The following is a 24,113-nucleotide window of genomic DNA, read 5'->3' as shown; positions in this document are numbered from 1 at the left end:
ACAGGTATCATTTTGCATCTCCAAAATGCTGCAGACTCCCACATACAATACTCCTTATTTCTCTATATTTTGTGAATTTCTTCTTTCATAGGATGAAGTTTCAGCATGGGCTCTGCCTACCAGTTTCACAGCTGGCAAGTGTTTGTGATCGTCTGTGCACTGCCCTGTGTCTCTTCTGTGATAGCTCTCACCTTTATGCCAGAAAGTCCGTGGTTCTTGCTGGAGGTATATATTTCAAAATGGTTTTTAGATTCCAGTCAAAAATTATTTCTGTGTTTACATCATAACATCCGTGCAACAGGCATTAAGATTATTCAGTGACTATAGTGAATATCTTAATCTGAATATATGTTTTGTTTAAATGCTTTGATCAAATGTTTAGTTTGGAAAACATGATGAAGCTTGGATGATACTCAAGCAAATTCGTGACACAAACACGCGAGCTCATAGTCAGCCTGAGAAAATCTTCACAGTGAGTATTGCTTTTTAAGCTAATCGCTTAGCACATCAGCCAGCTTGCTGACTGGCAAAGTCTGGAGTGCTTAAGCAATCAATATTAATACTCTGCATGACAATGCAAATCATTTGCACTGTAGGTATCTAAATATAAGAACTGAATTCCTACTGAAATTGTTATATATTCAGCAGATGTTAAGATATCAGCCTTTGGCCAGCATATTCTTGAGCATATGAACCCATTGTGTAATCATTTTCTCTGTTGTACTGAGATACATAATAGACATCATCTGTGTTTTTTTTATTAAGTTTACTTCATCCTTAATAATAACAGCAAGCACATAGTAGAAATCCAAATTAGTTGTCTGTTGTGTCTTTAAAGCTTTTGAAATGATTTTTCATTTTTATCAGCTACAACAGTAATTTAAAAAAATTCATTTTAATTTCTGTGAAATAGTAAATTTCAGACATTTAATTTTCTCAAAATATCTTGGAAGCTCAACCACATCTTGTTGTTGACTTGCAGGTCTAATGATAAGACCATATTCAAAGTATTGATGGGTTGTTTCTATTTGGAGGAGAAATTGGCATTAAAATGATAGCTCCAAAACGCACGTATCACTCACCTAAAAGCTGAGGGCTCTCTCCCTCGAGGAGTTACCTCGGGCGGTGTCCCAACCCAAGGGGAAGTCCCTGACTGCAGACCCGCTGCTCAGAGGAGGACTGATTCCAACATGTCCTCCGGCGGGACCCTGTTTATACCCTTGTCGAATCTGATCTGTGGTCATTTAATCCCTATTGGCCAAAAAGGTCACCTCAGTGTACCTGGCATGTCTCAACTGGTCAGTTCAATTTTCAACCTGTGGCCTCTAGGGCTTGGGGTTTTTTTTCTCTTCTCCCTGCCCTGAGAAGTTTCATTTCCTGCTGGGGGGAGTGTACTGCCACAGTATGTTTTCTAATTCTACAGCTGATGTAACTTTTTCTCCGTTATTGCTATAGTTTTACTGTGCTTTCCCTTCATATATTTTCCTAATTATATTGATGTCATCTTTTCCTAGAAGCTTTTTTCACAAGTCATGTTTATTCTTGTTGCTCATATTATTGAGGATTTTATCTTCAAACCTTTAGAACAGAAAAAGCATCAACTGATAAACAGTTGGGTTTAGAGTTAGAAACTCCAAAATGGATGTATTCTAGTGACTGACCGTGGAATTTGTGGAGGTGGTGGCTCTTAATACTTTTGAAAATCTCTTCTGAGAGCAGTGACACTAAAAGAGCCGGTAGTAAGTTGACAGTATCTTCCATTATGGGACTACCCACATTAAACATTTATGTACATGCTTAATTATCTTCCTGGATCCTTAAAATATACATTCATTAGATCAGTTGGTTTAAATGTTTAAGAAAAAAAAATCTTTGTATCCCTAAAACCAAAATTGTCTCTGCTCTTTCATTGCCATGTATTAATTAATCATTTTTTCTACAAACATTTTCCTTTGCAGCATGTCTTGATTTTGTAAAATTTCAAACATTGCATATTTCTAGCCATTGCTTTTAAACAGAAGTTCCATTTTAATTGAAATAAGTATTCTTTATTGTTTTTTCTTTAATTCTTCATATACTGACAGCTGAATTGGCATGGTCCAGATGGACCATTGTCCTGATTCAATAGGACTTTTCTTATGTTAAAGGACCATCAAGGCTATGGGCTTTTTGTCCCCAGTCAAATACAGTGGTCCTAGGATATATATGATTCCCCCCCCAACCTTCACAGCTCCAAACAAGTCAGGTGGCCAGGACAGTGAAAAGGCTGCCTCTCAGCCTACAAGTGTTCTTGCTTATACAATGTGATTCAAAAGGCATGCCCTTTCTGCCCGGAGGTGTGGCATGAGAGCACGTGAGGATGTCTGTATGTACGAGGTCTTAAATAATCTTGGAGGACTCAACTCAGTCTTTTGTATAAAATGTTTCATAAAAGCAGTTTAAGAAAAGCTTAAAATCAACTGAATTATGCAGACAGGATTATTGCTATTGGAAAAGGCATAACAAGAAGGGTACAGGCTTTTGATATGGTCATGGTTTAGAAAGACAGTGAGCTGCAAAGTTTCAGAAATGAAGGTGGTTACAGCTAAAACCACTTAGTGGGCTTTTGTTTGGTTTTGTTCACAGGATGAGGCTGCTGGTGCATCTTAAACAGTGTACATCTGTAAAAGCGGTGGGCTGAAAACTAGAGCTTTACCATCAATACTGCTATTCCTTGATGTCCTGTAATCCACTATGATACATCTGTGGGTAGTGGTGTCCTCATTCTGTTAAGAAGAAACACGAGCTATTGCTACCTTCAGAAATTGCAGCCAAACATTGAACACTCAGTCTGTTGCTCTCTCCCTCCTTATATGTCAGTCCCTTTCCCCATTTTATTTATTTTCTTTCCATTCTCTTTCTATTTGCCATCTTTTTAAATAAACTGTGGATGAATACACTGCCTTTTGTGATACTGCTATGATCCTGGGACCAGAGTGGAAGCCAAAACCAAAACCAAACCCATACAAAGGTATAAGTTTGTCAGGTCCTGAAGTGGCTGAGAAGACCATATAAAATATTCTTGTTCTGTTACACAGGAGAGTGCAAGTGAAAATTAGCATTGTAGACAACATCACATTCTCTGTCATTGGTATTTCTGTATTTTTCCCTGATGTCTGTTTATCTCATTTCACTTTAGATGAAGTAGATGATTGCTCATAACAGCAATAACATGCATGGTTCCAGATAATTTCTCATAACTTTTTCTCTCTTTATTAAAAAGAATAGTTAAAGTTGACATCAAAAAGACAAGGAGAGTTCCCTGTCTAGCACTACAGGAAATAAGAACAAAAGAAAAATGTTATTCAGCTATTAATTCTTGACATTTCAAATACTTCTATTTTCATACTGTATCTTTAATCAATAGAGTTTCAACAATGTTGTGATAGCAAGTCAGAAACAACTTGATAGCAAACTCTGGACATGCTTAACTGAGGGTTTAAACAATGTTTTATCCTTTGTGGCATTAGAGATATGTACAGCAACACTCTAGCAAAACCTGACAATAACAGCTTGTTTTATGCTGAGGAAATGGATTTCCTGCATGGTTTGAAAGTAATACAGTTGCATCCATAAAGAACTTTGGCATTATAGTGTGCTACTATTCTTTTATATTTCTAAAGCATTCCTAGTGTAGACACAGGTTTAATATCTGCTCATTTTTAGTTTATGGGATTTAATAAAACCTTCTAATAATCCTCAATAGGCAGTCAATGATTCAAGAAAATGCAAATATTTGCTGTTCTGTTTTTATTTCTAGGTTAACAAAATCAAAACTCCAAAGCAGATAGATGAGCTCATAGAAATAGAGTGCGATACAGGAACTTGGTACAGGATGTGTTTTGTTAGAATTCGCACAGAGCTATATGGTGTAAGTAACAACATCTCTGTTCATTCTGTAATTACCTTTTTGGTTTTTAATTAGCATTCAGAAATGGGATGAATTGGTTAAGCTCACGTTGGTGATAGCTGCAATGCTACATTTTCCATGCAACTGGGAGGTTTAGGAATCAGTGTAAGATTCTGGTTTCCCGACCCAGAAGAGGCACAGATGAATCACAGAGGTTGGTTCTGACTTCTGAGGAGGAAAATAATACTGCATTGGCCTTCACGCAACTGATGGCTAATAGTTACAGAGCCATATGCCCAAGCACCACAATATAATATGTAGTGGGAATGCATATTAATATATACCTATGGAAAGAGGTGACACATGATGAGATGAAAAATTATCAGCAGGAACTTGAGGTGGCCACATTACTTATAAATGTTAAAGTCATGAATAAATTGTGTAAATGAATGTCAATAAAACCTTTATAAGGCACCATATCTGCATGTATTTTTAGTCATGTTGAATGTTTTACCAGAAAACTACTTTAGGGCTATTTCAGAGAGTTTAATACAAGCTCACTGGGATTGTGCTCCATATCATTTTTTACAAAACCAAAATTATGCAGTGTCTTTGAACCTTGTAATGGAAATTAAGAAAAGTCTCATTAATTTAAAAAAAGCACTAAAAATGTCAAAAATAGCTTTTCACGACTGTTAAAAATCTGGCATCTTAAAGCTCTCCAGAGCTATGATGAAGTGTTGTAAACCAAGGTTTGTCACATATTTCCAATCAAAATTGCTTTGCTTGGAAAAATAGCATTTTCCCTATGAAAAAAAAATCCAGAAAGTGTCTACTTTTAAAGTTACTTGTCCAAAAATAGAGTAGTTGAATATTGAAATGTTATGATTTGGCCTTGTTACTAAAGCAGCTTTAAAGGAGTTGCAGCTTGGTTGTCTCACATCCTTGTTATCTCACTGGACTAGCCCCTGGGTCAGAATGTCTTCCCTGTTGCATGATGTGTGCTAAAATCTCTTAGGACAGACTGCCTCTTCTCTTCAAAAGGAGGAGACCATCTTGAGATATGGGGCAGGGAACACCATTCTCAGTCAGCTCTACTGTAGCGTCTCTGACCTGGAGGTAGTCCCAGCTTTTCCTCATATAGTTAAAGTACCAATTTCTAGCTGTGATAGGTTATGACAGATCAGACTGAGTGTGTCCCTGTTGAATTATGGAATATAGTTTGTCTGAACTTAAAGCAGTGTAATACTGGGAAATGAGAAGGAAACATTTCTGATGATCTTTGGTTTATTTCAGATACTTAAATGAAGCTGCCTAGAGATTAGGAAAGTTTGAGGTGATCAGAGCAGGGGTGAATTAATGACACAGTCCACACTGATGGATGAAAATTGGACATGAGCCAGCAATGTGCACTTGCAGCCCAGAAAGCCAACCATATCCTGGGCTGCATCAAAAGAAACGTGGCCAGCAGGTCGAGGGAGGTAATTCTCCCCCTCTACTCTGGTGACACCCCACCTGGAGTGCTGCATCCAGTTCTGGAGTCCTCAGTACAACAAAGACATAGACCTGTTAGAGCAGGTCCAGAAGAGGGCCACAAAAAAGGTCAGAGGGATGGAACACCTCTCCTATGAGGAAAGGCTGATAGAGTTGGGGTTGTTCAGCCTGGAGAAGAGAAGGCTCCGGGGAGACCTTATTGTGGCCTTTCAATATATAAAGGGGGCTTATAAGAAAGACAGAGAGAGACGTTTTTACCAAGGCCTGTAGTGACAGGATAAGGGGCAATGGTTTTAAGCTGAAAGACGGTAGTTTTAGATTGGACATTAGAGAGAATTTTTTTTACAATGAGGGTGGTGAGACACTGCAACAGGTTGCCCAGAGAAGTTGTGGATGTCCCAACCCTGGAAGTGTTCAAGGTCAGGTTGGATGGGGCTCTGAGCAACCTGATATAGTGGAAGGTGTCCCTGCCCATAGCAGGGGGATTGGAGCTAGATGATCTTTAAAGAGCCCTTCCAACCCAAACCATTCTATGATTCTATGAAAAGAAGCCAGAAAGACACAGAACACACACAACCTGGCTATAGCTGGAGATTAACATATTTGTATCAGAAGTACAGCTATGACCTCAGTATCAAAGAGCTGATCTGCTCTCTCTGATGCCCTGAAGAAGCAAACAAATCAGAATCTATCATTTAACAAAATTGTTCAAAATGCAACTTAAAATAAATGTATTTCCTAATGATTTACAGATTTGGTTGATGTTTATGAGATGCTTCAACTACCCAATGAAGGATAATATGATCAAACTTACAGTTGTATGGTTCACCCTGTCTTTTGGGTAAGAGTGGTTGAGATCTTAAACCATTTTTGATAGACTTTGACAGACAGAAGAATCATCTGCATGCAAATCTCTGTCACTATGATTGCCTTTTTTGTTTGGAAAGGTTTTATTCAGTATCTTTCCACAAAACATTATATTTATTGATTAGTCTATTCTTGGTTGCAAGCCTGACTCATCAAGAATAACTGCTTCAGAAAACTGGCATCTTCTTTGGTCAGCATCATTCAGTATTTTTATACAGTCAATCAGCAAACACAGAGGAACTGTGCCTGCCTCACCATTTTAAAAATGTGAGCTTGGTACTCTACCTGCACTAACTTGAAAAGAAGTACATGTTTTAACCAGGGAGGTCAGACTTAATTTGTATAGGGTTTAGAAGATGTACTGGGTGTTGTCACCCATTATTCCCAAGCCCACTGTTGTCATTGCAGGCACATGCTGCTGTAGTTCACCTGTTTGCATCTAAAGGCAATTGTGCTGTGTGGATTTTTTTGTATTTTTTAAAACTAATTTAAGTTTAAAGCAGACTCTAGAAAAGATTTCTTCTTTGTACCTCTCATGGTCTGCAGTCTATGAAAAACTCCATTCTTTCTGTCTGGGCACTGCAGGGGGTCCCCAGTGTCTGGTAGGGCAGGGCCTGACAGCTGGGGCCTGTCCCACTGCCCCAGCCAGGAGCAGGGCAGACGGGGGCAACCAGGCATCAGGCACCTCCCTGGGGATAGGGATGGGCTGAGACAGGGCCAGGATGTGGGCCTGCGGATGGGTCCAGTTTGGCGGGGCCCATGGCTGGGCAGGGCTGTGGGGAGCTGGAGACCGATCCTGTTGTGGCATCACTGGGGCAGGGGATGACATCCCTGGGGGGGCTGACATGGGTCCTGGGCTGTGGGCAGGGTGGGGGGAGCCCTGGGGGTTTGTGCAGGAATGTCAGGGCTGGGAGTGCTCTCAGGGCCTGGACACATTGGTTTCATGTAGAAGTGAATTCCACTTTGGATCTGCTCTTTATACATGATATGTGGAGACCACGATACAGGGCACAACAGCTCCATCATGTAGCTGAAGTAGCTGCTCGTCCTCACCTTGCACAGGTTTCTGAATCAGTGAGATGATTGGCAACTGAGTGTTTTCTGTTTTTCACAGATACTATGGCTTATCTGTCTGGTTTCCCGATGTCATTAAACATCTGCAGTCAGACAAGTATGCATCCCGAGTGAAACATTTCCGCAATGAGGAGGTTTCACATTTTGTCTTCAACTTCACACTGGAAAATCAGATTCACAGCAATGGAGAATACATCAATGACAGGTTTAGAGATTTCCTAATATCCTGACTTGGCTGGAATAAATAAATGTATGTTTTAAAGTATGTCCTGATAATCTAATATTTTTCTTCATTAACTAATTATCGGGATTTAACCCCAGCCAGCAACTATGCACCACACAGCCGCTTGCTCACTCCCCCCACAGTGGGATGGGGGAGAGAATCAGAAGGGTAAAAGTGAGAAAACTCGTGGGCTGAGATAAAGACAGTTTAATAGGTAAAGAAAAAGACACACACACAAGCAAAGCAAAACAAGGAATTCATTCACTACTTCCCATCAGCAGGCAGATGTTCAGCCATCTCCAGGAAAGCAGGGCTCCATCACGCGAAACGGTTACTTGGGAAGACAAACGCTATCACTCCAAACGTCCCTCCTCCTTCTTCCCCCAGCTTTATATGCTGAGCATGATGCCATATGGTCTGGAATATCCCTTTGGTCAGTTGGAATCAGCTGTCCCAGCTGTGTCCCCTCCCACCTTCTTGTGCACCCCCAGCCTTCTCACTGGTGGGGTGATGTGAGAAGCAGAAAAGGCCTTGACTCTGTGTAAGCACTGCTCAGCAGTAACTAAAACATCCCTGTATTATCAACGCTGTTTCCAGCACAAATCCAAAACATAGCCCCATACTAGCTACTATGAAGAAAATTAACTGTAATCCCAACTAGCACACTAATAATAGATGGGTTTGTTACTTTTTAATGGGAATTTATTTCTCTTCTTTATTTCTTATGACTTGATCTTGAACGGTGCTCTGGAGCATGGGGAGAAGTGGACCTGTACATGCCCTGGTGGTTCCTGTGTGAGGATCCTCCATGCAAACCCAGCTTCCTTGCCCTCCTAAGAAACAGACTGAAAAGCCCGAGTTAATGATACTTCCTTTCACAGTGGGATTCAAAGGTTTTCAGACCCAACACATGTGGCATATTGTAGGGGGCTGTATGTACTTTCATCTCTGTTGCTGGTTCTTTTCTTGTATCGATGAAAGACGCTTCCGTGAAAATGTTGAGCATTGAGAGGATAGGATTTTATCACAGAAAAATAAAAGCTAAATATTACTGTAAATCAATAAAAAGTATGAACAGCTCTAAAATGGGAAACAGCATGTTGGCAATGCCTTTTATGTTTTTCAACTGAATCTGTACATATTAATGCTCTATCTAGACTTTACGGATAACTAGATAACTTGGGGGGAAATTAAACACAGCTGGTTTAGGTATCTGGTTTCTCTTAAGAAATATACAGAACAACCATGTGAATGGTCTCCTGGATGTTATGGTGCTAATTATTACTTCTATAGGAAAATGTATATCTAAGTGAATAAAATTACTGATTTTGGTAATTCAGGGCTTTGTTTTTTTATAAGAACTTGAGTTTTGATGCAGTTAAAAGTTTATGCATTGCGGACAAAAATGAACAGTTATCTCGTTTTAAAACCAGCCATAGCTTCCCAGTTCTGTTCCTTTCCAGGAGGTAGATGTTCTCCTAAAAGCAAAGAACCATTTACTGTCATTAAGTTTTAGTTGTTTTGCACTCTGTCAACTGAGATCTTATCAATTTAAACTGAAAATTCTTGTAAAACACTAAATCTAACACTAATCTCCTCTAAACACTAATTTACTCTTTCAAATGTGCAAATTTAATAGGCCTCTGACAGTTATTTGAGATTCACAAAACATTTTCCACAGTAGTATGAACTCTTTTGATATTCTTCCTCCACAAATGTTTCAATGCTCCACTCACCCCTAATTTCAGTGTTTCCTTCATGTTCTTTCTTAACTAGATCCATCAATAATTTTTACTTCATTACATTTCTGTTAGGTTTGAATTCAAATCATTGCAACACCAATTTTAATATAGTCACAAGATATTTTCTGTCCAAAGGTAAAAAGTGCATAAGAAGAATGTAGGATATATAGTCTGTCATTTCTGCTCCAACTGACTAATCTAATTGCTAAATTCTCTTTGTTCTCCTCTGGAATTAAGCTACATTTTAAAATGGAAAGTGCTATAAGACAAATGATGAGTTGACACTGAATGCCGGCCTGATTTTAATCAGTCTGTCATAAATGAGAAATGATATAGTAACTAAAACTAATGGGCTGAAAACACCATTTTTCTGACCAATACATAAAGAGAACTCATTAGCTAATAAGCCTTTTCCTGTGATAAACACAATTAGCTTTTGTTCTTCTTTCTCATAAAGATGTGATTCCAACAACTTTATTGGTGAGAGAGTTTAATTCCTACTGTTTTGTAGCTAGCATATTTTGTGTGTTCCTATTCCTACTATTAGTCTTGTTATAAGAAAAATATTTAGCTAGTCACACTAGGTTTAATTAGAGTAGAGCCAGGTCTGTGTTCAGAAGGCTTTGCCATTTTAACAGTTCTTACTGTTATATAACTATTAAAGCACTGCTTGTCAAAGTGTTGCCACTTTGGGTGAAGTCTGCCAGCAAAACTGCCCTTTTTAGATACTAGAAAAGGCTTACAGCATTGTTTTAGCCTAGTAATGTTGAGGTAGAAAGTTACTGCTAGTAATATACTTCGTCCTTGACTTTTTTCTGTGAATGACTTGATTTACAGTCATGATCAAAGATCTAGGAGTTAAATGAGAGTCAGTAAGAAGGAGGATGTTCAGAAATAAGAAAAGCTACTGACAATTTGTTTCTGCATGTCCTATATACACAGTAATTGCAATTGCATCCACAGACACAGGAGTAACAAACACATACTTCCAGTTAGAATCCTAGCTGTATAACTGCCAATGTAATTGTTGTGTTCGTGTTAAACTATTTTGTGAAACCATTTTTAAACACTTGAACCAGTGTGTTTTGGATTTGAGTCTGACATGGTGCCCAGTGTGTTCAGCTGGAGAAATAAAGGTTCTTTCAAAAATTCTTTCTTTCCAGCTTGTTGGTACCAGCAGGTGCTTGTTTGTTCCAAGAGACCAGGTTTCTGGAGCCTGAGCTCCCGTTTTCCAACTGTAATGTCAAATTACAAGTAATAGTGATTTTACAAAGCTATTTTATGAATGTCATGACATTGTTTTTCATTGATGATTAAGGGCAAGTAATAACTGAAATACTATCAAAGAAATTGTATTACTGGTTATGGCCAGCAGCTATGTGGAGCTATTTGTCTTATTAATGCTTTTTCTGAATGATAGTATTCTAGAATCAGCTAATTTTTAATTATGTTTCCAGAATGCCTTTAAGGAATCACTGTTTCTGGGGTTGAGATTATTTAGACCTGTGTAGCTGTGTCAACTTGACCTGTTGCTCTTTCTAACCTATGAAGGTAGACTGACAGAAATTATTTGTATTGAACAGGTTTATTATGATGAAATTTAAATCAGTAACCTTTGAAGATTCCCTTTTTAAGAATTGTGTGTTTGAAGACATTACTTCACTGAACTCATACTTTAGGAACTGTACTTTTGTGAATACCGCCTTCTACAACACAGGTATTACAAGAAAAAACCCTGAACACCCATTGTTTAGCTGTATGTTCTCATCTTACTATTTTGGACTGTTTATAATTTCTGGATTTCTAATAGGGCATACAAGAAGCCTTCCTGTAGGGAATAAAAGGCAACAAGCCTCAGTAATTTAATACCAGAAAAGAGAAAGGATCACACCCCATTAGAGATACTGCAGACCTAATATTGACTCAGATAATAAACATCTCTTTCATTTTAATAATCTCTAAAGAGATTCAGTCTGGAGAGGAGAAAATATGTTTACTGCTTTACTGATAGCTTTAATTAGGTGTATTTTTATTTGATCTAAATGGGACTGGTGAAATGCATTGTTCTATTGTGCTTGCTGTGGCATGGGGATCTGAGTTCAGGATTCAAACTACCTTATCTATAATCATTCCCAGTCTAATAAGTATTCTATCAAAAATATGAATACGTATTTTCATATGTTTAAACAGAGGACTCATTTTTTTCAGTTTAATACAATGTAAGTGAAAATAGAATATGGCCAACTAAGCCTGTTGAAAAGACGCGGCACTTCTTATTGCTTTCCTGTAAAACCAGCAATCATAATAGTAATAGAGTTCTGTTTAAGAAAAAGCAATGCCCAGCTTGCTTTGCCTGGAAGGAAAGTATTCTTGATTCAGGGTTAAAAGGCTGACAGGAGGAACAGAAAGAAAGAAGAAAGTATAAGGAGAGGTCTCTGAAATTGTATTTGAAGAAGAACAGCCTCAACTGTTGCATGTAGTAACTCATTTGTGTTCAAGCTGAAGACAAAGCGGCCTGCTCAGAAATGAAAATGGGTTTAATCTGAATTCCGTAGGAACATTTCCCTTTAAAAGAAGTCAAAACCAAACTGGGCATGACCAGCAGTCTCATCTGAAAGGCTATCTGGTATGGAAATAGAAGGTCTGATACAGAGCAAGACCAAGTGATGGAAACTTGCAGATATCCAGTGCTTTTTATGCAAGACCAGCTGTTGCTGAGAGGTCTTAACCAAACACAGTCCAAGCAGAGCTGAAATATAATTTGCCTAATTCCAGGCCTTAGTTGCTCTTTTTCATGAGTTTTGCATATTTTTCTATTAAAATAAAAAGGTATCAAAATTGACAGCAACAACTAGTCCCATTTTACAAAGCAGTGAAAGCTCCTAATTGTCATTAAAGTTGCCTAAACTTGAAATGTTTTTAATCAAAAGCTGCATATGGAGTTGGCTGTTAGCTGAAATCTTTCTTTTTCTTCTTTCTACAGATCTCGAGCAATATAAATTTGTTGACAGCGAATTGATAAATTGCACATTTTTCCACATCAGGACAGGATGCCAGATTTCTTTCAGTGATGACTACAGTGCCTACTGGATCTACTTTGTTAACTTCCTGGGAACTTTGGCAGTGTTACCAGGGAACATCGTATCTGCTCTTCTGATGGATGGAATTGGACGGTTAACAATGCTAGGTAGGGGCTTCACTTTAAAACAGGGAACACCACCAACACCTAAAGCTCTGCTGATAAAGTAACATGTTCTCTTTTTAAAGGATTTGGTTTGGAGAGATGCAGAACATTCCTTCTACAGATACTTCATTTATGTGGTATTCTAAATGCAGTTTTAAAAAGCCCCCAGTTTAGAAACTCTAGGAACAAAGGGGTCTGTAACCAGTTCTGCTATGTCACGTCAGTCGTTGCTCTTTCACACTGATATTACAAGACTGCAATTTAGGCATTTGGGATGAGATTTTGGAAAGTGCTGACCAGTAGCTTGTCTTTACTCTAGCTGAAAGGAAAGCAAGATGTATACAGATAACCCTCCATTTGTGAAGCAGCTCCTAGGAAAAACCAGCAGTCCTTTGCCTGTTATCTACTTTGCAAAGTAACACAGCTGAAAGACATCTACTGTGGACTATCTGAAATCACAAATGTTTTCATTTTACTTAAATAACTATGTGGTACTTCATCACATTCATTTTCTAGGAGAATATCTCTATATAAATGCAATTCCCACTCAGTGTTTTTATTACTTCAATATATGAATGAGTTTCATGTAATTGCAGAAGATGATGAATGAAGACAAATAGGGATAGCTTTCCCCAGGCAGGTTGCTTTGGGAGTTCAGAGAGGGTTCCAGCTTAATACAGTATTATACATACTAATGTTTGAGGAATATGTTTTTTTTCCCCGAGCCACTTATAATGTTTGTCTGTGTCCTGGTTTCAGCTGGGATAGAGTTAACCATCTTCCTAGTAGCTGGTACAGTGCATGTTTTGAGTTCAGTATGCGAAGAATGTTGATGTATTGGGTCTGGCTGAGATGGAGTTAACACTCCCCATAGCAGCCCTCATAGCACTGTGCTCTGCATCAGTAGCTAGAAAGGTGTTGATAGCACACCAGTGTTTTGGCTACTGCTGAGCAGTGCTGGCACAGCATCAAGGCTGTCTCTCCAACATTTCTGCCCCCCCCTCAATGGCAGGCTGGGGCAGGGCAAGATCTTGGGAGGGGACATAACTAGGACAGCTGACCTAAACTAACCAAACAGATATTCCATACCATATGACGTCAACTCAGATAGAAAAGCTAAGTAAAGGGAGACAGAAGAGGGGCATTTTTGTCTTCCAGAGCAACCACTACACGTACTGAAGCCCTGCTTCCCAGGAAGTGGCTAGACATCGCCTGCTGATGGGAAGTAGAGAATAACATCATTTGTTTTTCTTTGCTTTTGTGCGCGCAACCTTTGCTATCGCTTTATGTTGAGGATTTCTTGGCTGGGCGAGGGCATGTGAGCAATCCAGCCGTTAGGTGGGAACGAGGCATAAGTTTACAAAGTGCTGGAGCAGACAAGGACACTGTGTCCTTGTACGCTGGGAAAAAGGAAGATAAGAAGAGCCTGACAAACAACACCTGGATGCCGAAGAATGAGATAAGTAACTGCTGGACACCTCGTGAAGAAGCTTGCACAGCCAATAGAGGATAAGATAGCGTCGCGTGAAACGGGGTATTGTACCAATTAGAGTATTGTATAAGGCGCATGCACAAGCGCATAAGGTATATAACTGTGTCAAACGTTGTAGTAAATGGGCTTCACTTGATCACATTGGTCTGTGTGTGATGTCCCCTGTGGATCCTCTGCAACAGCTTTATTAAACTGTCCTTATCTTGACCCATGAGCCTTTTGTTATATTTTCTCCCCCCCTGTCCAGCTGAGGAGGGGGAGTGATAGAGCGGCTTTGGTGGGCACCTGGCATCCAACCAGGGTCAACCCACCACAATAACACTGATGTTTTCAGTTGTCGCTAAGTAGTGGTTAGACTAAGTCAAGGATTTTTCAGCTTCTCATGCCCAGCCAGCAAGAAAGCTGGAGGGGCACAAGAAGCTGGCACAGGACAGAGCCAGGGCAGCTGGCCAACAGGGTATTCCATACCATGTGACGTCCCATCTAGTATAGGAACTGGGAAGGGGGGGCAGGGAATCGCCGCTCGGGGACTAACTGGGTGTTGGTCAGCAGGTGGTGAGCAATTGCCCTGCGCATCCTTTGTACATTCCAATCCTTTTATTACTACTGTTGTCATTTTATTAGTGTTATCATTATCATTATTAGTCTCTTCTTTTCTGTTCTATTAAACCGTTCTTATCTCAACCCACGAGTTTTACTTCTTTTCCCGATTTTCTCCCCCATCCCACTGGGTGTGGGGGGAGTGAGTGAGCGGCTGCATGGTGCTTAGTTGCTGGCTGGGGTTAAACCACGACAGTCTGCCTGACTGGTCTTACCAGGAAAGGATGCCTCTTTAGTTTTTAACCCAAATATATTGATAAGTTAGTTAGCTACACTGTGCGAATAGAAAGATTTGACACATCAAAGATCGTACTTTAAATACATCTCCACTTAGTGTTCATTTCATCTGTCTTGTGCCTAGGTGGTTCCATGGTTCTTTCTGGCATAAGCTGTTTTTTCCTGTGGTTTGGGACTAGTGAATCCATGATGATAGGTATGCTGTTCCTCTACAATGGTCTCACCATCTCAGCATGGAACTCTCTTGATGTCATTTCTGTGGAGCTGTATCCTACAAACAGAAGGTATGTGCAGATACATCTCCATTAACCTTGCTGGCTCTATATCTATGTACCAGCAGAAATGGTAAATAGAAATGGTTAAGTATGAGCTTTACAGTGGTAGTGATGTTATGAGTGGGCTGAATAAATAGTTTGCCTTATGAATAGCAAGGCGGGGGAATAATAAAAAAGATTATTGTTTTGAGCTATTTGGTATGTATTTTGCATCAAATATCACCTAATCAGGAAAACACCACAAGTGTAGTTTCATATATAAAAAAAAAAAAAAAAAAAAAAGAAGATCTGACTGCTACTCTCATTTAAAACACAGGTAATGAGTAGTATTTCTGAAACAGTAATGGAATATTTATGGTTTTCCTCTAGTGCAACTAGCTATGATGGTAATAGTTGGTCCAAAATAGCAATATAGCTGCATTTGTCTGTTGGCTGTGAAATGGTGGGGATGATAATGAAAAAATTGCTCTCTGGAGCTGAACAGTATCTTCTGGAAGAGATGGTGGGCTTGAACCATGCTGAGCTGTTAATCAGTCTGCTACAAATTTGTATGCAGGGTCACTAGGAGTCTGTACATACTTATCATTAAGCAGATACAAAAATGCCTCGGGCACTGCTCCTGACCTTTCAAGGCTCTTGCAGGGAAGCTCAGGACAGTTTCCATGTCCTGCAAGCATTGCTGCTAGATGACATGGGGTTTTTTTTGAGATACAGGGTACTCTTTAATGCTGATCTTATGTCACTGAATGGACTGAAGGAAGAACAGTTGAGTCATATGCCATTGTCAAGTGTAAAAATATGAAAGCTGTATTTTCTTGAGTAGACTGGGATCTTTCCCCCTCTCCTTAAAAAAAATTCTGTGTAAAATTGCCCAGATTCCTGCCAAGGGACAGTGTGTCCTTTCTCTTATCACAGTACTATTCATTATGGCATTTACTGGAAGTTTCAAATATGGTGAAAAAAATTTCCAGTTTATAAATGCGTGATGCCTTGTTGGCAAGTCTAAGTTTTTGGACACAGGTGCAACTGGCTTTTGTATTGTCCATTAGGAGAGGAAGACTGTAGACTGGCTTCTGTTTTCTTTTCATTGGTATTTTTAAAAAATATGCTTCTTCACACAAGAAATAGATCTCCATTGTTGTGGTTGTATCAAGTAACCATAATAGGCTACTTATGAATCCAAAGCACTAAGCTTTAATATTAAGCACTACTGTTTTTATTACACCTCAGGAAATTGCTCTTCTGGTAAGAATTATTCCATCAGCCAAACTCTAGGATATAATTCTAAGAAATATCTTCTTGACATTCCTGAATGTAGTAGGCACAAATATTTTCTTAAAATGAAGTAAAGAAAAATAATTGAAAAAGCTATTGATGTTAACGGAAGAAAAAATTATCATCATTACTAGAAACGATAAAAAGAATGTAACTGATATCTATTCTAGGGGATCTGAATTTTGTAGATAATAGTTGTTTTTAATAGTTTCTGCTAGCTTTGGGATTGCAGCAAATTTTTTCCCCATTTTTCTTTTTAAAAAAGCTTATGTATGCAATAATAGCTATATTGAATTCCACCTCAAAAATTTACTTGCAGCTGAGTTGTTGTGGGTTTTTTTGCAACAACTCAGGAAAAAAACTCATCATTTCATATTATCAATATAAAAAGGCTGATAGGTCAAATCTACCTTTGTCAGGATAGACATTGCTGACATATACTGAAGATGAGGTTGGGTTTTTTTGGTTTTGTTTTTTTTCCCAAAAGTTCTGGTTCCATCACTGCCAGTTTTTGCCAGTTGGGTTATAAGGAAACAAACAATTCTAGAAGTCTCTTCCTATACATGTTTTTTTAGATTGGGGCAAAGCTTCTTCATGTTTCATAGAACTATTTGAAAATGAATACCTTCAGGGACTCAAATAGGCTGTTTCCCACAGTTGTGGGTTTTTTTTTTTTCCTCTGATTTTTTTTTTTGTCCAGACCAGCTACAGTTTAACAGCCACCATTACCCACCTCTGATGGTCCTGTCTTTCCTTCTAAGACTCCTCTGATCTCCATAGCCTGGCATGACTTGCCACAGTTTGCTGGGAATTTCCAGGTTCTGCAAGTAGCTGTAGGGCTGAACACCCTTTCCAGGCATATATGGTACATGAAGCTGTCTGATCTGTTTTTGCATATGAGGCCTTTCATACTTAAGGTGATGTGTTCCACTTTCACTTTAAAGCTGCATCCAGAATTAATCTGGTCCTGAAACTGGCTTCCAGTTTTTCCCTCAAAAGGTGATCTAGGCACAAAAATTTTGCTCACTGTGTCACCCGTTTACTATTCCAACGTGTACTTTTTCCTTACTCTCAACCAGTGAAATGACCACAAACCAGCAGCAAAGTGCAGCTGGAGGTTGAGCTGGAAGAAATGTGTGTGGAAGGAGGCCAAGTTCACGCTACCAAGCACAAGAGACCAGGCTGGGCAGCCCCTCCTTTTCCTCATGGAAACCAGCCAGTTGCCAAACCACCGGGGCTTTGCCAGTGTCATGCAGGGTAGTACAAATGGTGTTTCATAAATTGTACTTCAGGTTATTGATGGATCATACTGGCTTTTTGCCAGGTAGGGGTGTGGTGAGCATTTTGGAAATGTGCAGTGTATATGACACATGGGAGACATTTGTTTCCTCTTCATCAGCTGCCTGCAGGGCAGTTAAGGTTGCTTCAAAATCTTAACAGATTTGGATTCTGTATGCATTCAAACTCACCTACATATTTACATTTTAATTTACTTATGCCTGGATTTGAGGTAATTAAGTAGCTTGTCCTAAATTCTTGATAAGTACTTTCAAACTTTATGCCATTGTAGCATAGCTTTTGTCTGCATATTCTTTATAAAACCTCAGTTGATTTGCACAACTGCTAAAATAAGAGATATTAGAGACCATAGATTTCAAATGGTTCTCAGGTAGATGAAGAAGTTATGTTAAAAGGTGATGATATGTTACCAATGCTATTCATAGGTAGGTTTCTGTCTTCCAGATGATACACATGGTGGTAATGAGTAATCATTTAATAATATTTAATATTTTTTTTTACTTTTCAATACATTAATTTTAAAGGACACCCATGATGACTAGCTATAAACTACCTAATTTCCAATAAGCAAGGAAATTAATCCAGCTCCACAATGTAAAGAACTTGTATTGTCTCATCTTTTCTCTCTCTTCTGTCTTATCTTAATGGCCTGTGCTATCCTGGATTGCTCAGTAGTCAGCTGGTTCTGAAAAGTCTTTGGTCGGTTGTGACCCTCTTGAAAGCCAAACCATTCCATAGCTGTGGAAGCTCTGCTCTGAAGGAGAGTTATTAAACATCTTGCAAACATTCTTGAGTGCTCCTAGAGTGATTTCCTACTCTTTCATAAACTTTCTGTATTTTCAGAACACTACTTTGAAAGAAGGTGATGTAGAAATTGAGGCACAGCAGAAAAAGATATTTTTTAAAATTACTTTAAGTGCCCAATTTGACACATGTGGTACTGTCATGAAATGAGTGGTTTGGACTGCTTAAAGAATCACCGTCATTAGCAAAAATGATTTAATAGGAATTTATAAAAAGTGTGAATTCACAAAGTTTGATGGCAAGGTTCACTCTATTACTTAATACATGGATGAAATGTACAAAGAAAGATCAAGTTAGAATCAAGCTAGAATTATTTATACAGAGACTGAAGAAGCAAAAGGGTAAAAGAAAAACATACAAAGGAAAATTGGGTTAGAATTAATTTTTCATTATTTGCACAGAGATAAGGGATGTAAAAAGGTAGGGGAGACCCTCCCGTTGAGTAACAAGGCTCAGAGAAGACCCCTTTGCTTTCTAAACTCCAGATGGAGCTTAGGTGTGGCTGGATCCATTCCTAGTTTCAGACTTGGTCAATGGTTTATGTCTAAAGGAATTATGTGTGTAACAGCAGTCTGAGGTTCATTCACAGTTTGAGGTGAATCATAGGATTTAGAAAAGGCAATATTTGTATTATACTTGCTATAGGATACCTGGGTTAATTCACCCACATATGCACACAGACACTTTTTTATTTTTATATGTATATATAAAAGCAAAGGTATACCTGTTAAAAATTCCCCTTGAGTTCAGTGAAAATATTCACATCAAATGTCTCAGCATTTTTCTCAATGGGCAAAGGGTTGAGCCTCAAGGAGTGAAGGGTATATCAGCCCAGGTCCCATCATCAGCTTTTGGCAACAGTCCTCCAATTTTTGCAAACTGGAGAGTTTGCAAGCTCTGAGAGGCGTCCCCCTCAGAGGGAGATGCTGGTTGCAGCTGGACCCGCTGCAGTCCAGGAGAGCTCAAAGGGCCTTGCTTAGGACTGCTGTTTATAGGTTCCTGAGATGATTGGCTTTAGTCATCAGCAAATTACTGGAATTCCAGTAACACTGGTACCATTTTCACATGAGCTACAATTCAGATAAGAAAGGCTCCAAGGCTGTCAGGGAATAACTAAAACCAGATAAGGGATGCTCCAAGGCTGTCAGGGGATGACTAATATTCCTGCTCCCATTCCCCACCTCTGCCAGGCAACAGGAGTCCTTGGTACAGTCAGTGCTGCTCCCTGCCTTAGCAATGCAAGAGTTCCTGGTATGGTCAAGGGATGCTTAACCACCCAACTCATTACACAAATGTTAACGCCTAAAGGGAATTCCTGAGATCATAGAGCGGCCCAGGAGTGGGGGGAAAAATGCACCACCACAGGTACCTATGATCCCAGTCACTGAGCATTTTAGAAGAGGGAATGGGCTGAAAGTATAACTTCCACTGCAGCTATAAGCGCTCGGCACTTCAGCAACACAAACCTGAAGGTGCTAAGATGAGCACACAGAAAATGTGAAATGCATACTTAATGACCATTTAGTTAGCTTTAAGTGACTTGCTAGCATCATATAAGAATTCTGTGGCAGGAGCAGGGATTGTATCCTTTCTCCTGTCAGCACTCAAGTACCTTAACCATGAGACTCTGTTTTCTCATGTTGCAGTCCCCAACCTTATTCACAGTGCACCTTTCACCTTCTGCAACAGATGAGGGAAACCAAGTTTCCTTCACTACATACATGTTTTATTCCTCAAGTTCTCTTTGTTCTGTGCATTGGCAGAGTGATGCAGAAAAAAAATATTGCACAATGAGGTAATTATAAATGTGTTGTAATGTGTGTGCCCAAGGGGCTTGCAATAATATTGCACAATTTCCTAGCTCTGCCTGTAATACAAATATGAATGGAAGAGTTAAAATTCTCTGAAGAAGTAACATTTAGGAGATTTTTATGACTTTAAAATGCAATCGTTACTTTCACATAAATGATAAATATCTTCTTGTGAACTAACTTGGGAAGCACCAACTTTATAAGCCAAGACTCTTGTCAAGGAGTGGATACAAAAAAATATGCCAAACCTAAACAGAAAGTGGAATAGAAATAAGTCATTTCCTTGTATCTCCGACAGAGTAAATCAAGGTCAGATTGTATCATAACCAACAATTCATCAGTTTTACTACAGCTGCCAGACATCTGGGTTTGAATCTTGGCCAGGAATATTTAGAATTCAAGGTGTGCTATAAAATGAAGTCATTCTGGTTTGCCTTTTTTTAATACCTTTGAAACAAGTTCATAAGGGTTTGGTCATAAATAAGAAATAAGTCACCTATCTTCAGTTCATTATATTTATCTTTTGCTCCTCTTCTTGAGCCCTGAGAATTTGTCCCCAGAGTAATAAACATTATTCATGGGGTATCTTAAGTCCAACTTTTTACTGTTGTGGCCGTCAGAAGAGTTTTCTATTCTTTTGAGTCATCAATTTACAATAGACTTCCTGACAGCTATTTTCTACTGCCATCCTGTGGATGAGGTTGAACTGCATTTTGCTGAAATTTTATGTTGGTGTTTTTAAGGCATGAAATGCTGAACCTATGCAATTCCTTAGGCAGTAGGCCAAGGCAGAAAGGCAAATTCCACAGTTTTAATTGTACACTGAGTGCTGTAATTGGCCAGGCTATAATATGCATCTGTGTACTCATTTTTTAAAAGATCTGAAAATGTCTGGACATTAGAAAATTATCTGTAGCACATTCAGAAATTAGGTTTTCATAGCCTTTGCATATTATCAACATTCACAAAAAAACCAGGATTCAGAGTCTTTTGTAAAGTTCTGGATAGGCTCAGCACTAGCTCTGGCAAGAAGGTTATGAAATATCTGTGCTATACATTGAGTAGCACTCCACTGCAGGACAGGTGCTCTGACTATCAACAATGGAAAAGTGGGCCTGAAATATTTTATGTAGCAATATAAGCACCTGGTCTAAGAAGGAGCATATGTGGCAACCAGAAAGCAAGCTCTTTTAATCTAAAGGATTGGATAATCCCTTGATTTTTAACTGTTTGGATTATTGCTATTTGCTATGTGGAACTTAGGTGAAAGGAAGCTAACTGTTTTAATTTGTTACAGCTTTCCCAGCACCAGAAGTAAAATACATCTGGGAAAATTCCTTTTCTCTAACATGGAGCTTTCTCTCAGACTTTTGTAGGACTTCTGCATTTTTCTTCTATCAATACTAATATCCGTAACTTTTTATTTTTAAGTGTATTGGGTTTGCGTGGCAAGGTTTTGGTAGCAGGGTGGCTTCTGTGAGAAGCTGCTAGAAGCTTCCCCTATGTCCAATAGAGCCAGTGCCAGCTGGCTCCAAGATGGACCTGCCACTGGCCAAGGCTGAGCCAATCAATCAGTGATGGTGGTAGCACCTCTGTGATAACATATTTAAGAAGGAAAAAAAGTTGCTGTGCAACAAGAAACTGCAGCTGGAGAGAGGAGTAAGAACATGTAGGAGAAACAATTCTGCAGGCACCAAGGTCAGTGAAGAAGGAGGGGGAGGAGGTGCTCCAGGTGCCAGAGCAGAGATTCCCCTGCAGCCCCTGGTGAAGACCATGGTGAGGCAGGCTGTCCCCCTGCATTCCATGGAGGTCCACGGTGGAGCAGATATCCACCTGCAGCCCATGGAGGATCCCACGCCGGAGAAGGTGGATGCCCAAAGGAGGCTGTGACCCCATGGGAAGCCCGTGCTGGAGCAGGCTCCTGGAAGGACCTGTGGACCCGTGGAGAGAGGAGCCCATGCTGGAGCAGGTTCCTGGCAGGATTTGTGACCCCATGGGGGACCCATGCTGGAGCAGTGTGCTCCTGAAGGACTGCACCCTGTGGAAGGGACCCATGCGGGAGCAGTTTGTGAAGAACTGCAGCCTGTGGGAAGGACCCACATTGGAGAAGTTCGTGGAGAACTGTCTCCCATGGGAGGGACCCCATGCTGGAGCAGGGAGGAGTGTGAGGAGTCCTCCCCCTGAGGAGGAAGGAGCAGTAGAGACAATGTGTGATGAACTGACCGCAACCCCCATTCTCCGTCCCCCTGTGCCACTTGGGGGGAGGAGGTAGAGAAAATCAGGAGTGAAGTTGAACCTGGGAGGAAGGGAGGGGTGGGGGGAAGGTATTTTGAGATTTGGTTTTATTTCTCATTACCCTACTCTGACTTTTGATTGGTAATAAATTAAATTAATTTTCCCCAAGTCGAGTCTGTTTTGCCCATGATGGTAATTGGTGAGTGATCTCTCCCTGTCCTTATCTCAACCCATGAGCCTTTTTTTATATTTTCTCTCCCCTGTCCAGAAACAGAAAGATTACTCCAGTAGGGTGGCTCTTTGCTGCTTCCTTCAGTTCATCTTCCTCTCCTCCTTTGGACTGACTTCAAAAGTCTTCCTAAAACTTGCTCATTCCTTCTCTGAGGAAGGAATTTTCAAGGAACTGCTGCAAATGTTTCTCTGTCAGAAAAGCTTCACAAGCAACACTTCCAAAGTTTCCTCATCTGCCGCCCTCAGGCAGCCCTCACTGGTCTGCACTGTTGGGCAGCAGAGCATGTCACTTTGAAGATGGTTACCTCCAGCATGTGCACATTTAGCTTCTTAGGAACTAAGTATTATGTAAGTACTTCAAGTTTAATCAAATTTAAAAAAAACCCAGCAAGGGCGGGCTTTAACTATTCAGGAAGCATATCTGAGTCTCTTCTGCTTTTTTTTTCAACCAGTGTTTCTGGGTAGATTCTACTCTGCCATCGTAATGATCTTTCTCTCCTTCCTTAGATATCACTGCTATTTCTTGTTGTGTAATATCTGGATGGGTACCATGTTTTACAAAAAGAGGAATTAAGATTACTTCAGGCAAAATCATAATTACTTTGCTAAATCTCTAGTATTTTAAAGAGACTGAAACATTGCTGTCCATTGCAAGAGACATATAGCCAAAGTTCTAATAAGTATATTATAGTTATAATCATCCAGCAAAAGAGACTAACTTGTGTCTTCTCCTGGAGTTAGAAAAGGCATAAAATACACAGAGCTGACAATGGAACAGTAATCAAATCAAATCACTAAGTTTGGAAAAGACCTCTAAGATCATCAAGTCCAACCGTCAACCTAACACCACTATGCCCACTAAACCATGTCCTGAAGTGTCACGTCTACGTGTTATTTGAACACCTCCAGGGATGGTGACTCTACCACTTCCCTGGGCAGCCTGTTCCAATGTCTGACAACCCTTTCAGTAAAGAAATTTTTTCTAATATCCAACCTAAACCTCCCCTGGCACAACTTGAGGCCATTTCCTCTCGTCCTATCTCCAGCCACCTGACAGAAGAGACCAGCACCCACCTCACTACAACCTCCTTTCAGGTAGTTGTAGAGATCGATAAGGTCTCCCCTCAGCCTCCTCTTCTCTAGAATAAACAGCCCCAGCTCCCTCAGCCGCTCCTCATAAGACTTGTGCTCCAGGCCCTTCACCAGCTTTGTTGCCCTTCTCTGGACATGCTCCAGCACCTCAATGTCTTTCCTGTAGTGAGGGGCCCAAAACTGAACATAGTACTCAAAGTGCAGCCTCACCAGTGCCGAGTACAGGGGAACAATCTCTTCCCTGCTCCTGCTGGCCACACTATTTCTGATACAAGCCAGGATGCCATCG

The 24,113-nt window shown here is 39.9% G+C and overlaps 1 protein-coding gene across 1 annotated transcript in view; it reads left to right on the top strand.

Annotated features, from left to right (window-relative positions):
- LOC138683598 (synaptic vesicle glycoprotein 2C-like) overlaps window positions 1–16,142 on the top strand; it is a 154,792-nt gene extending 138,650 nt beyond the window's left edge. Inside the window, exons 5-13 of the mRNA XM_069775583.1 lie at window positions 99–225; window positions 383–472; window positions 3,800–3,910; window positions 5,423–5,535; window positions 7,365–7,529; window positions 10,873–11,006; window positions 12,273–12,476; window positions 14,927–15,086; window positions 16,127–16,142. Of these exons, the coding sequence (XP_069631684.1) occupies window positions 99–225; window positions 383–472; window positions 3,800–3,910; window positions 5,423–5,535; window positions 7,365–7,529; window positions 10,873–11,006; window positions 12,273–12,476; window positions 14,927–15,086; window positions 16,127–16,142 (1,120 nt within the window). The remainder of the gene's footprint in view (window positions 1–98; window positions 226–382; window positions 473–3,799; window positions 3,911–5,422; window positions 5,536–7,364; window positions 7,530–10,872; window positions 11,007–12,272; window positions 12,477–14,926; window positions 15,087–16,126) is intronic.
- The last annotated feature ends 7,971 nt before the right edge of the window (window positions 16,143–24,113 follow it).

Source organism: Haliaeetus albicilla, chromosome W, assembly GCF_947461875.1.
Source record: "Haliaeetus albicilla chromosome W, bHalAlb1.1, whole genome shotgun sequence".
NCBI classification, from domain to species: domain Eukaryota; kingdom Metazoa; phylum Chordata; class Aves; order Accipitriformes; family Accipitridae; genus Haliaeetus; species Haliaeetus albicilla.
This window is presented reverse-complemented; position numbering and strand designations above follow the sequence as displayed.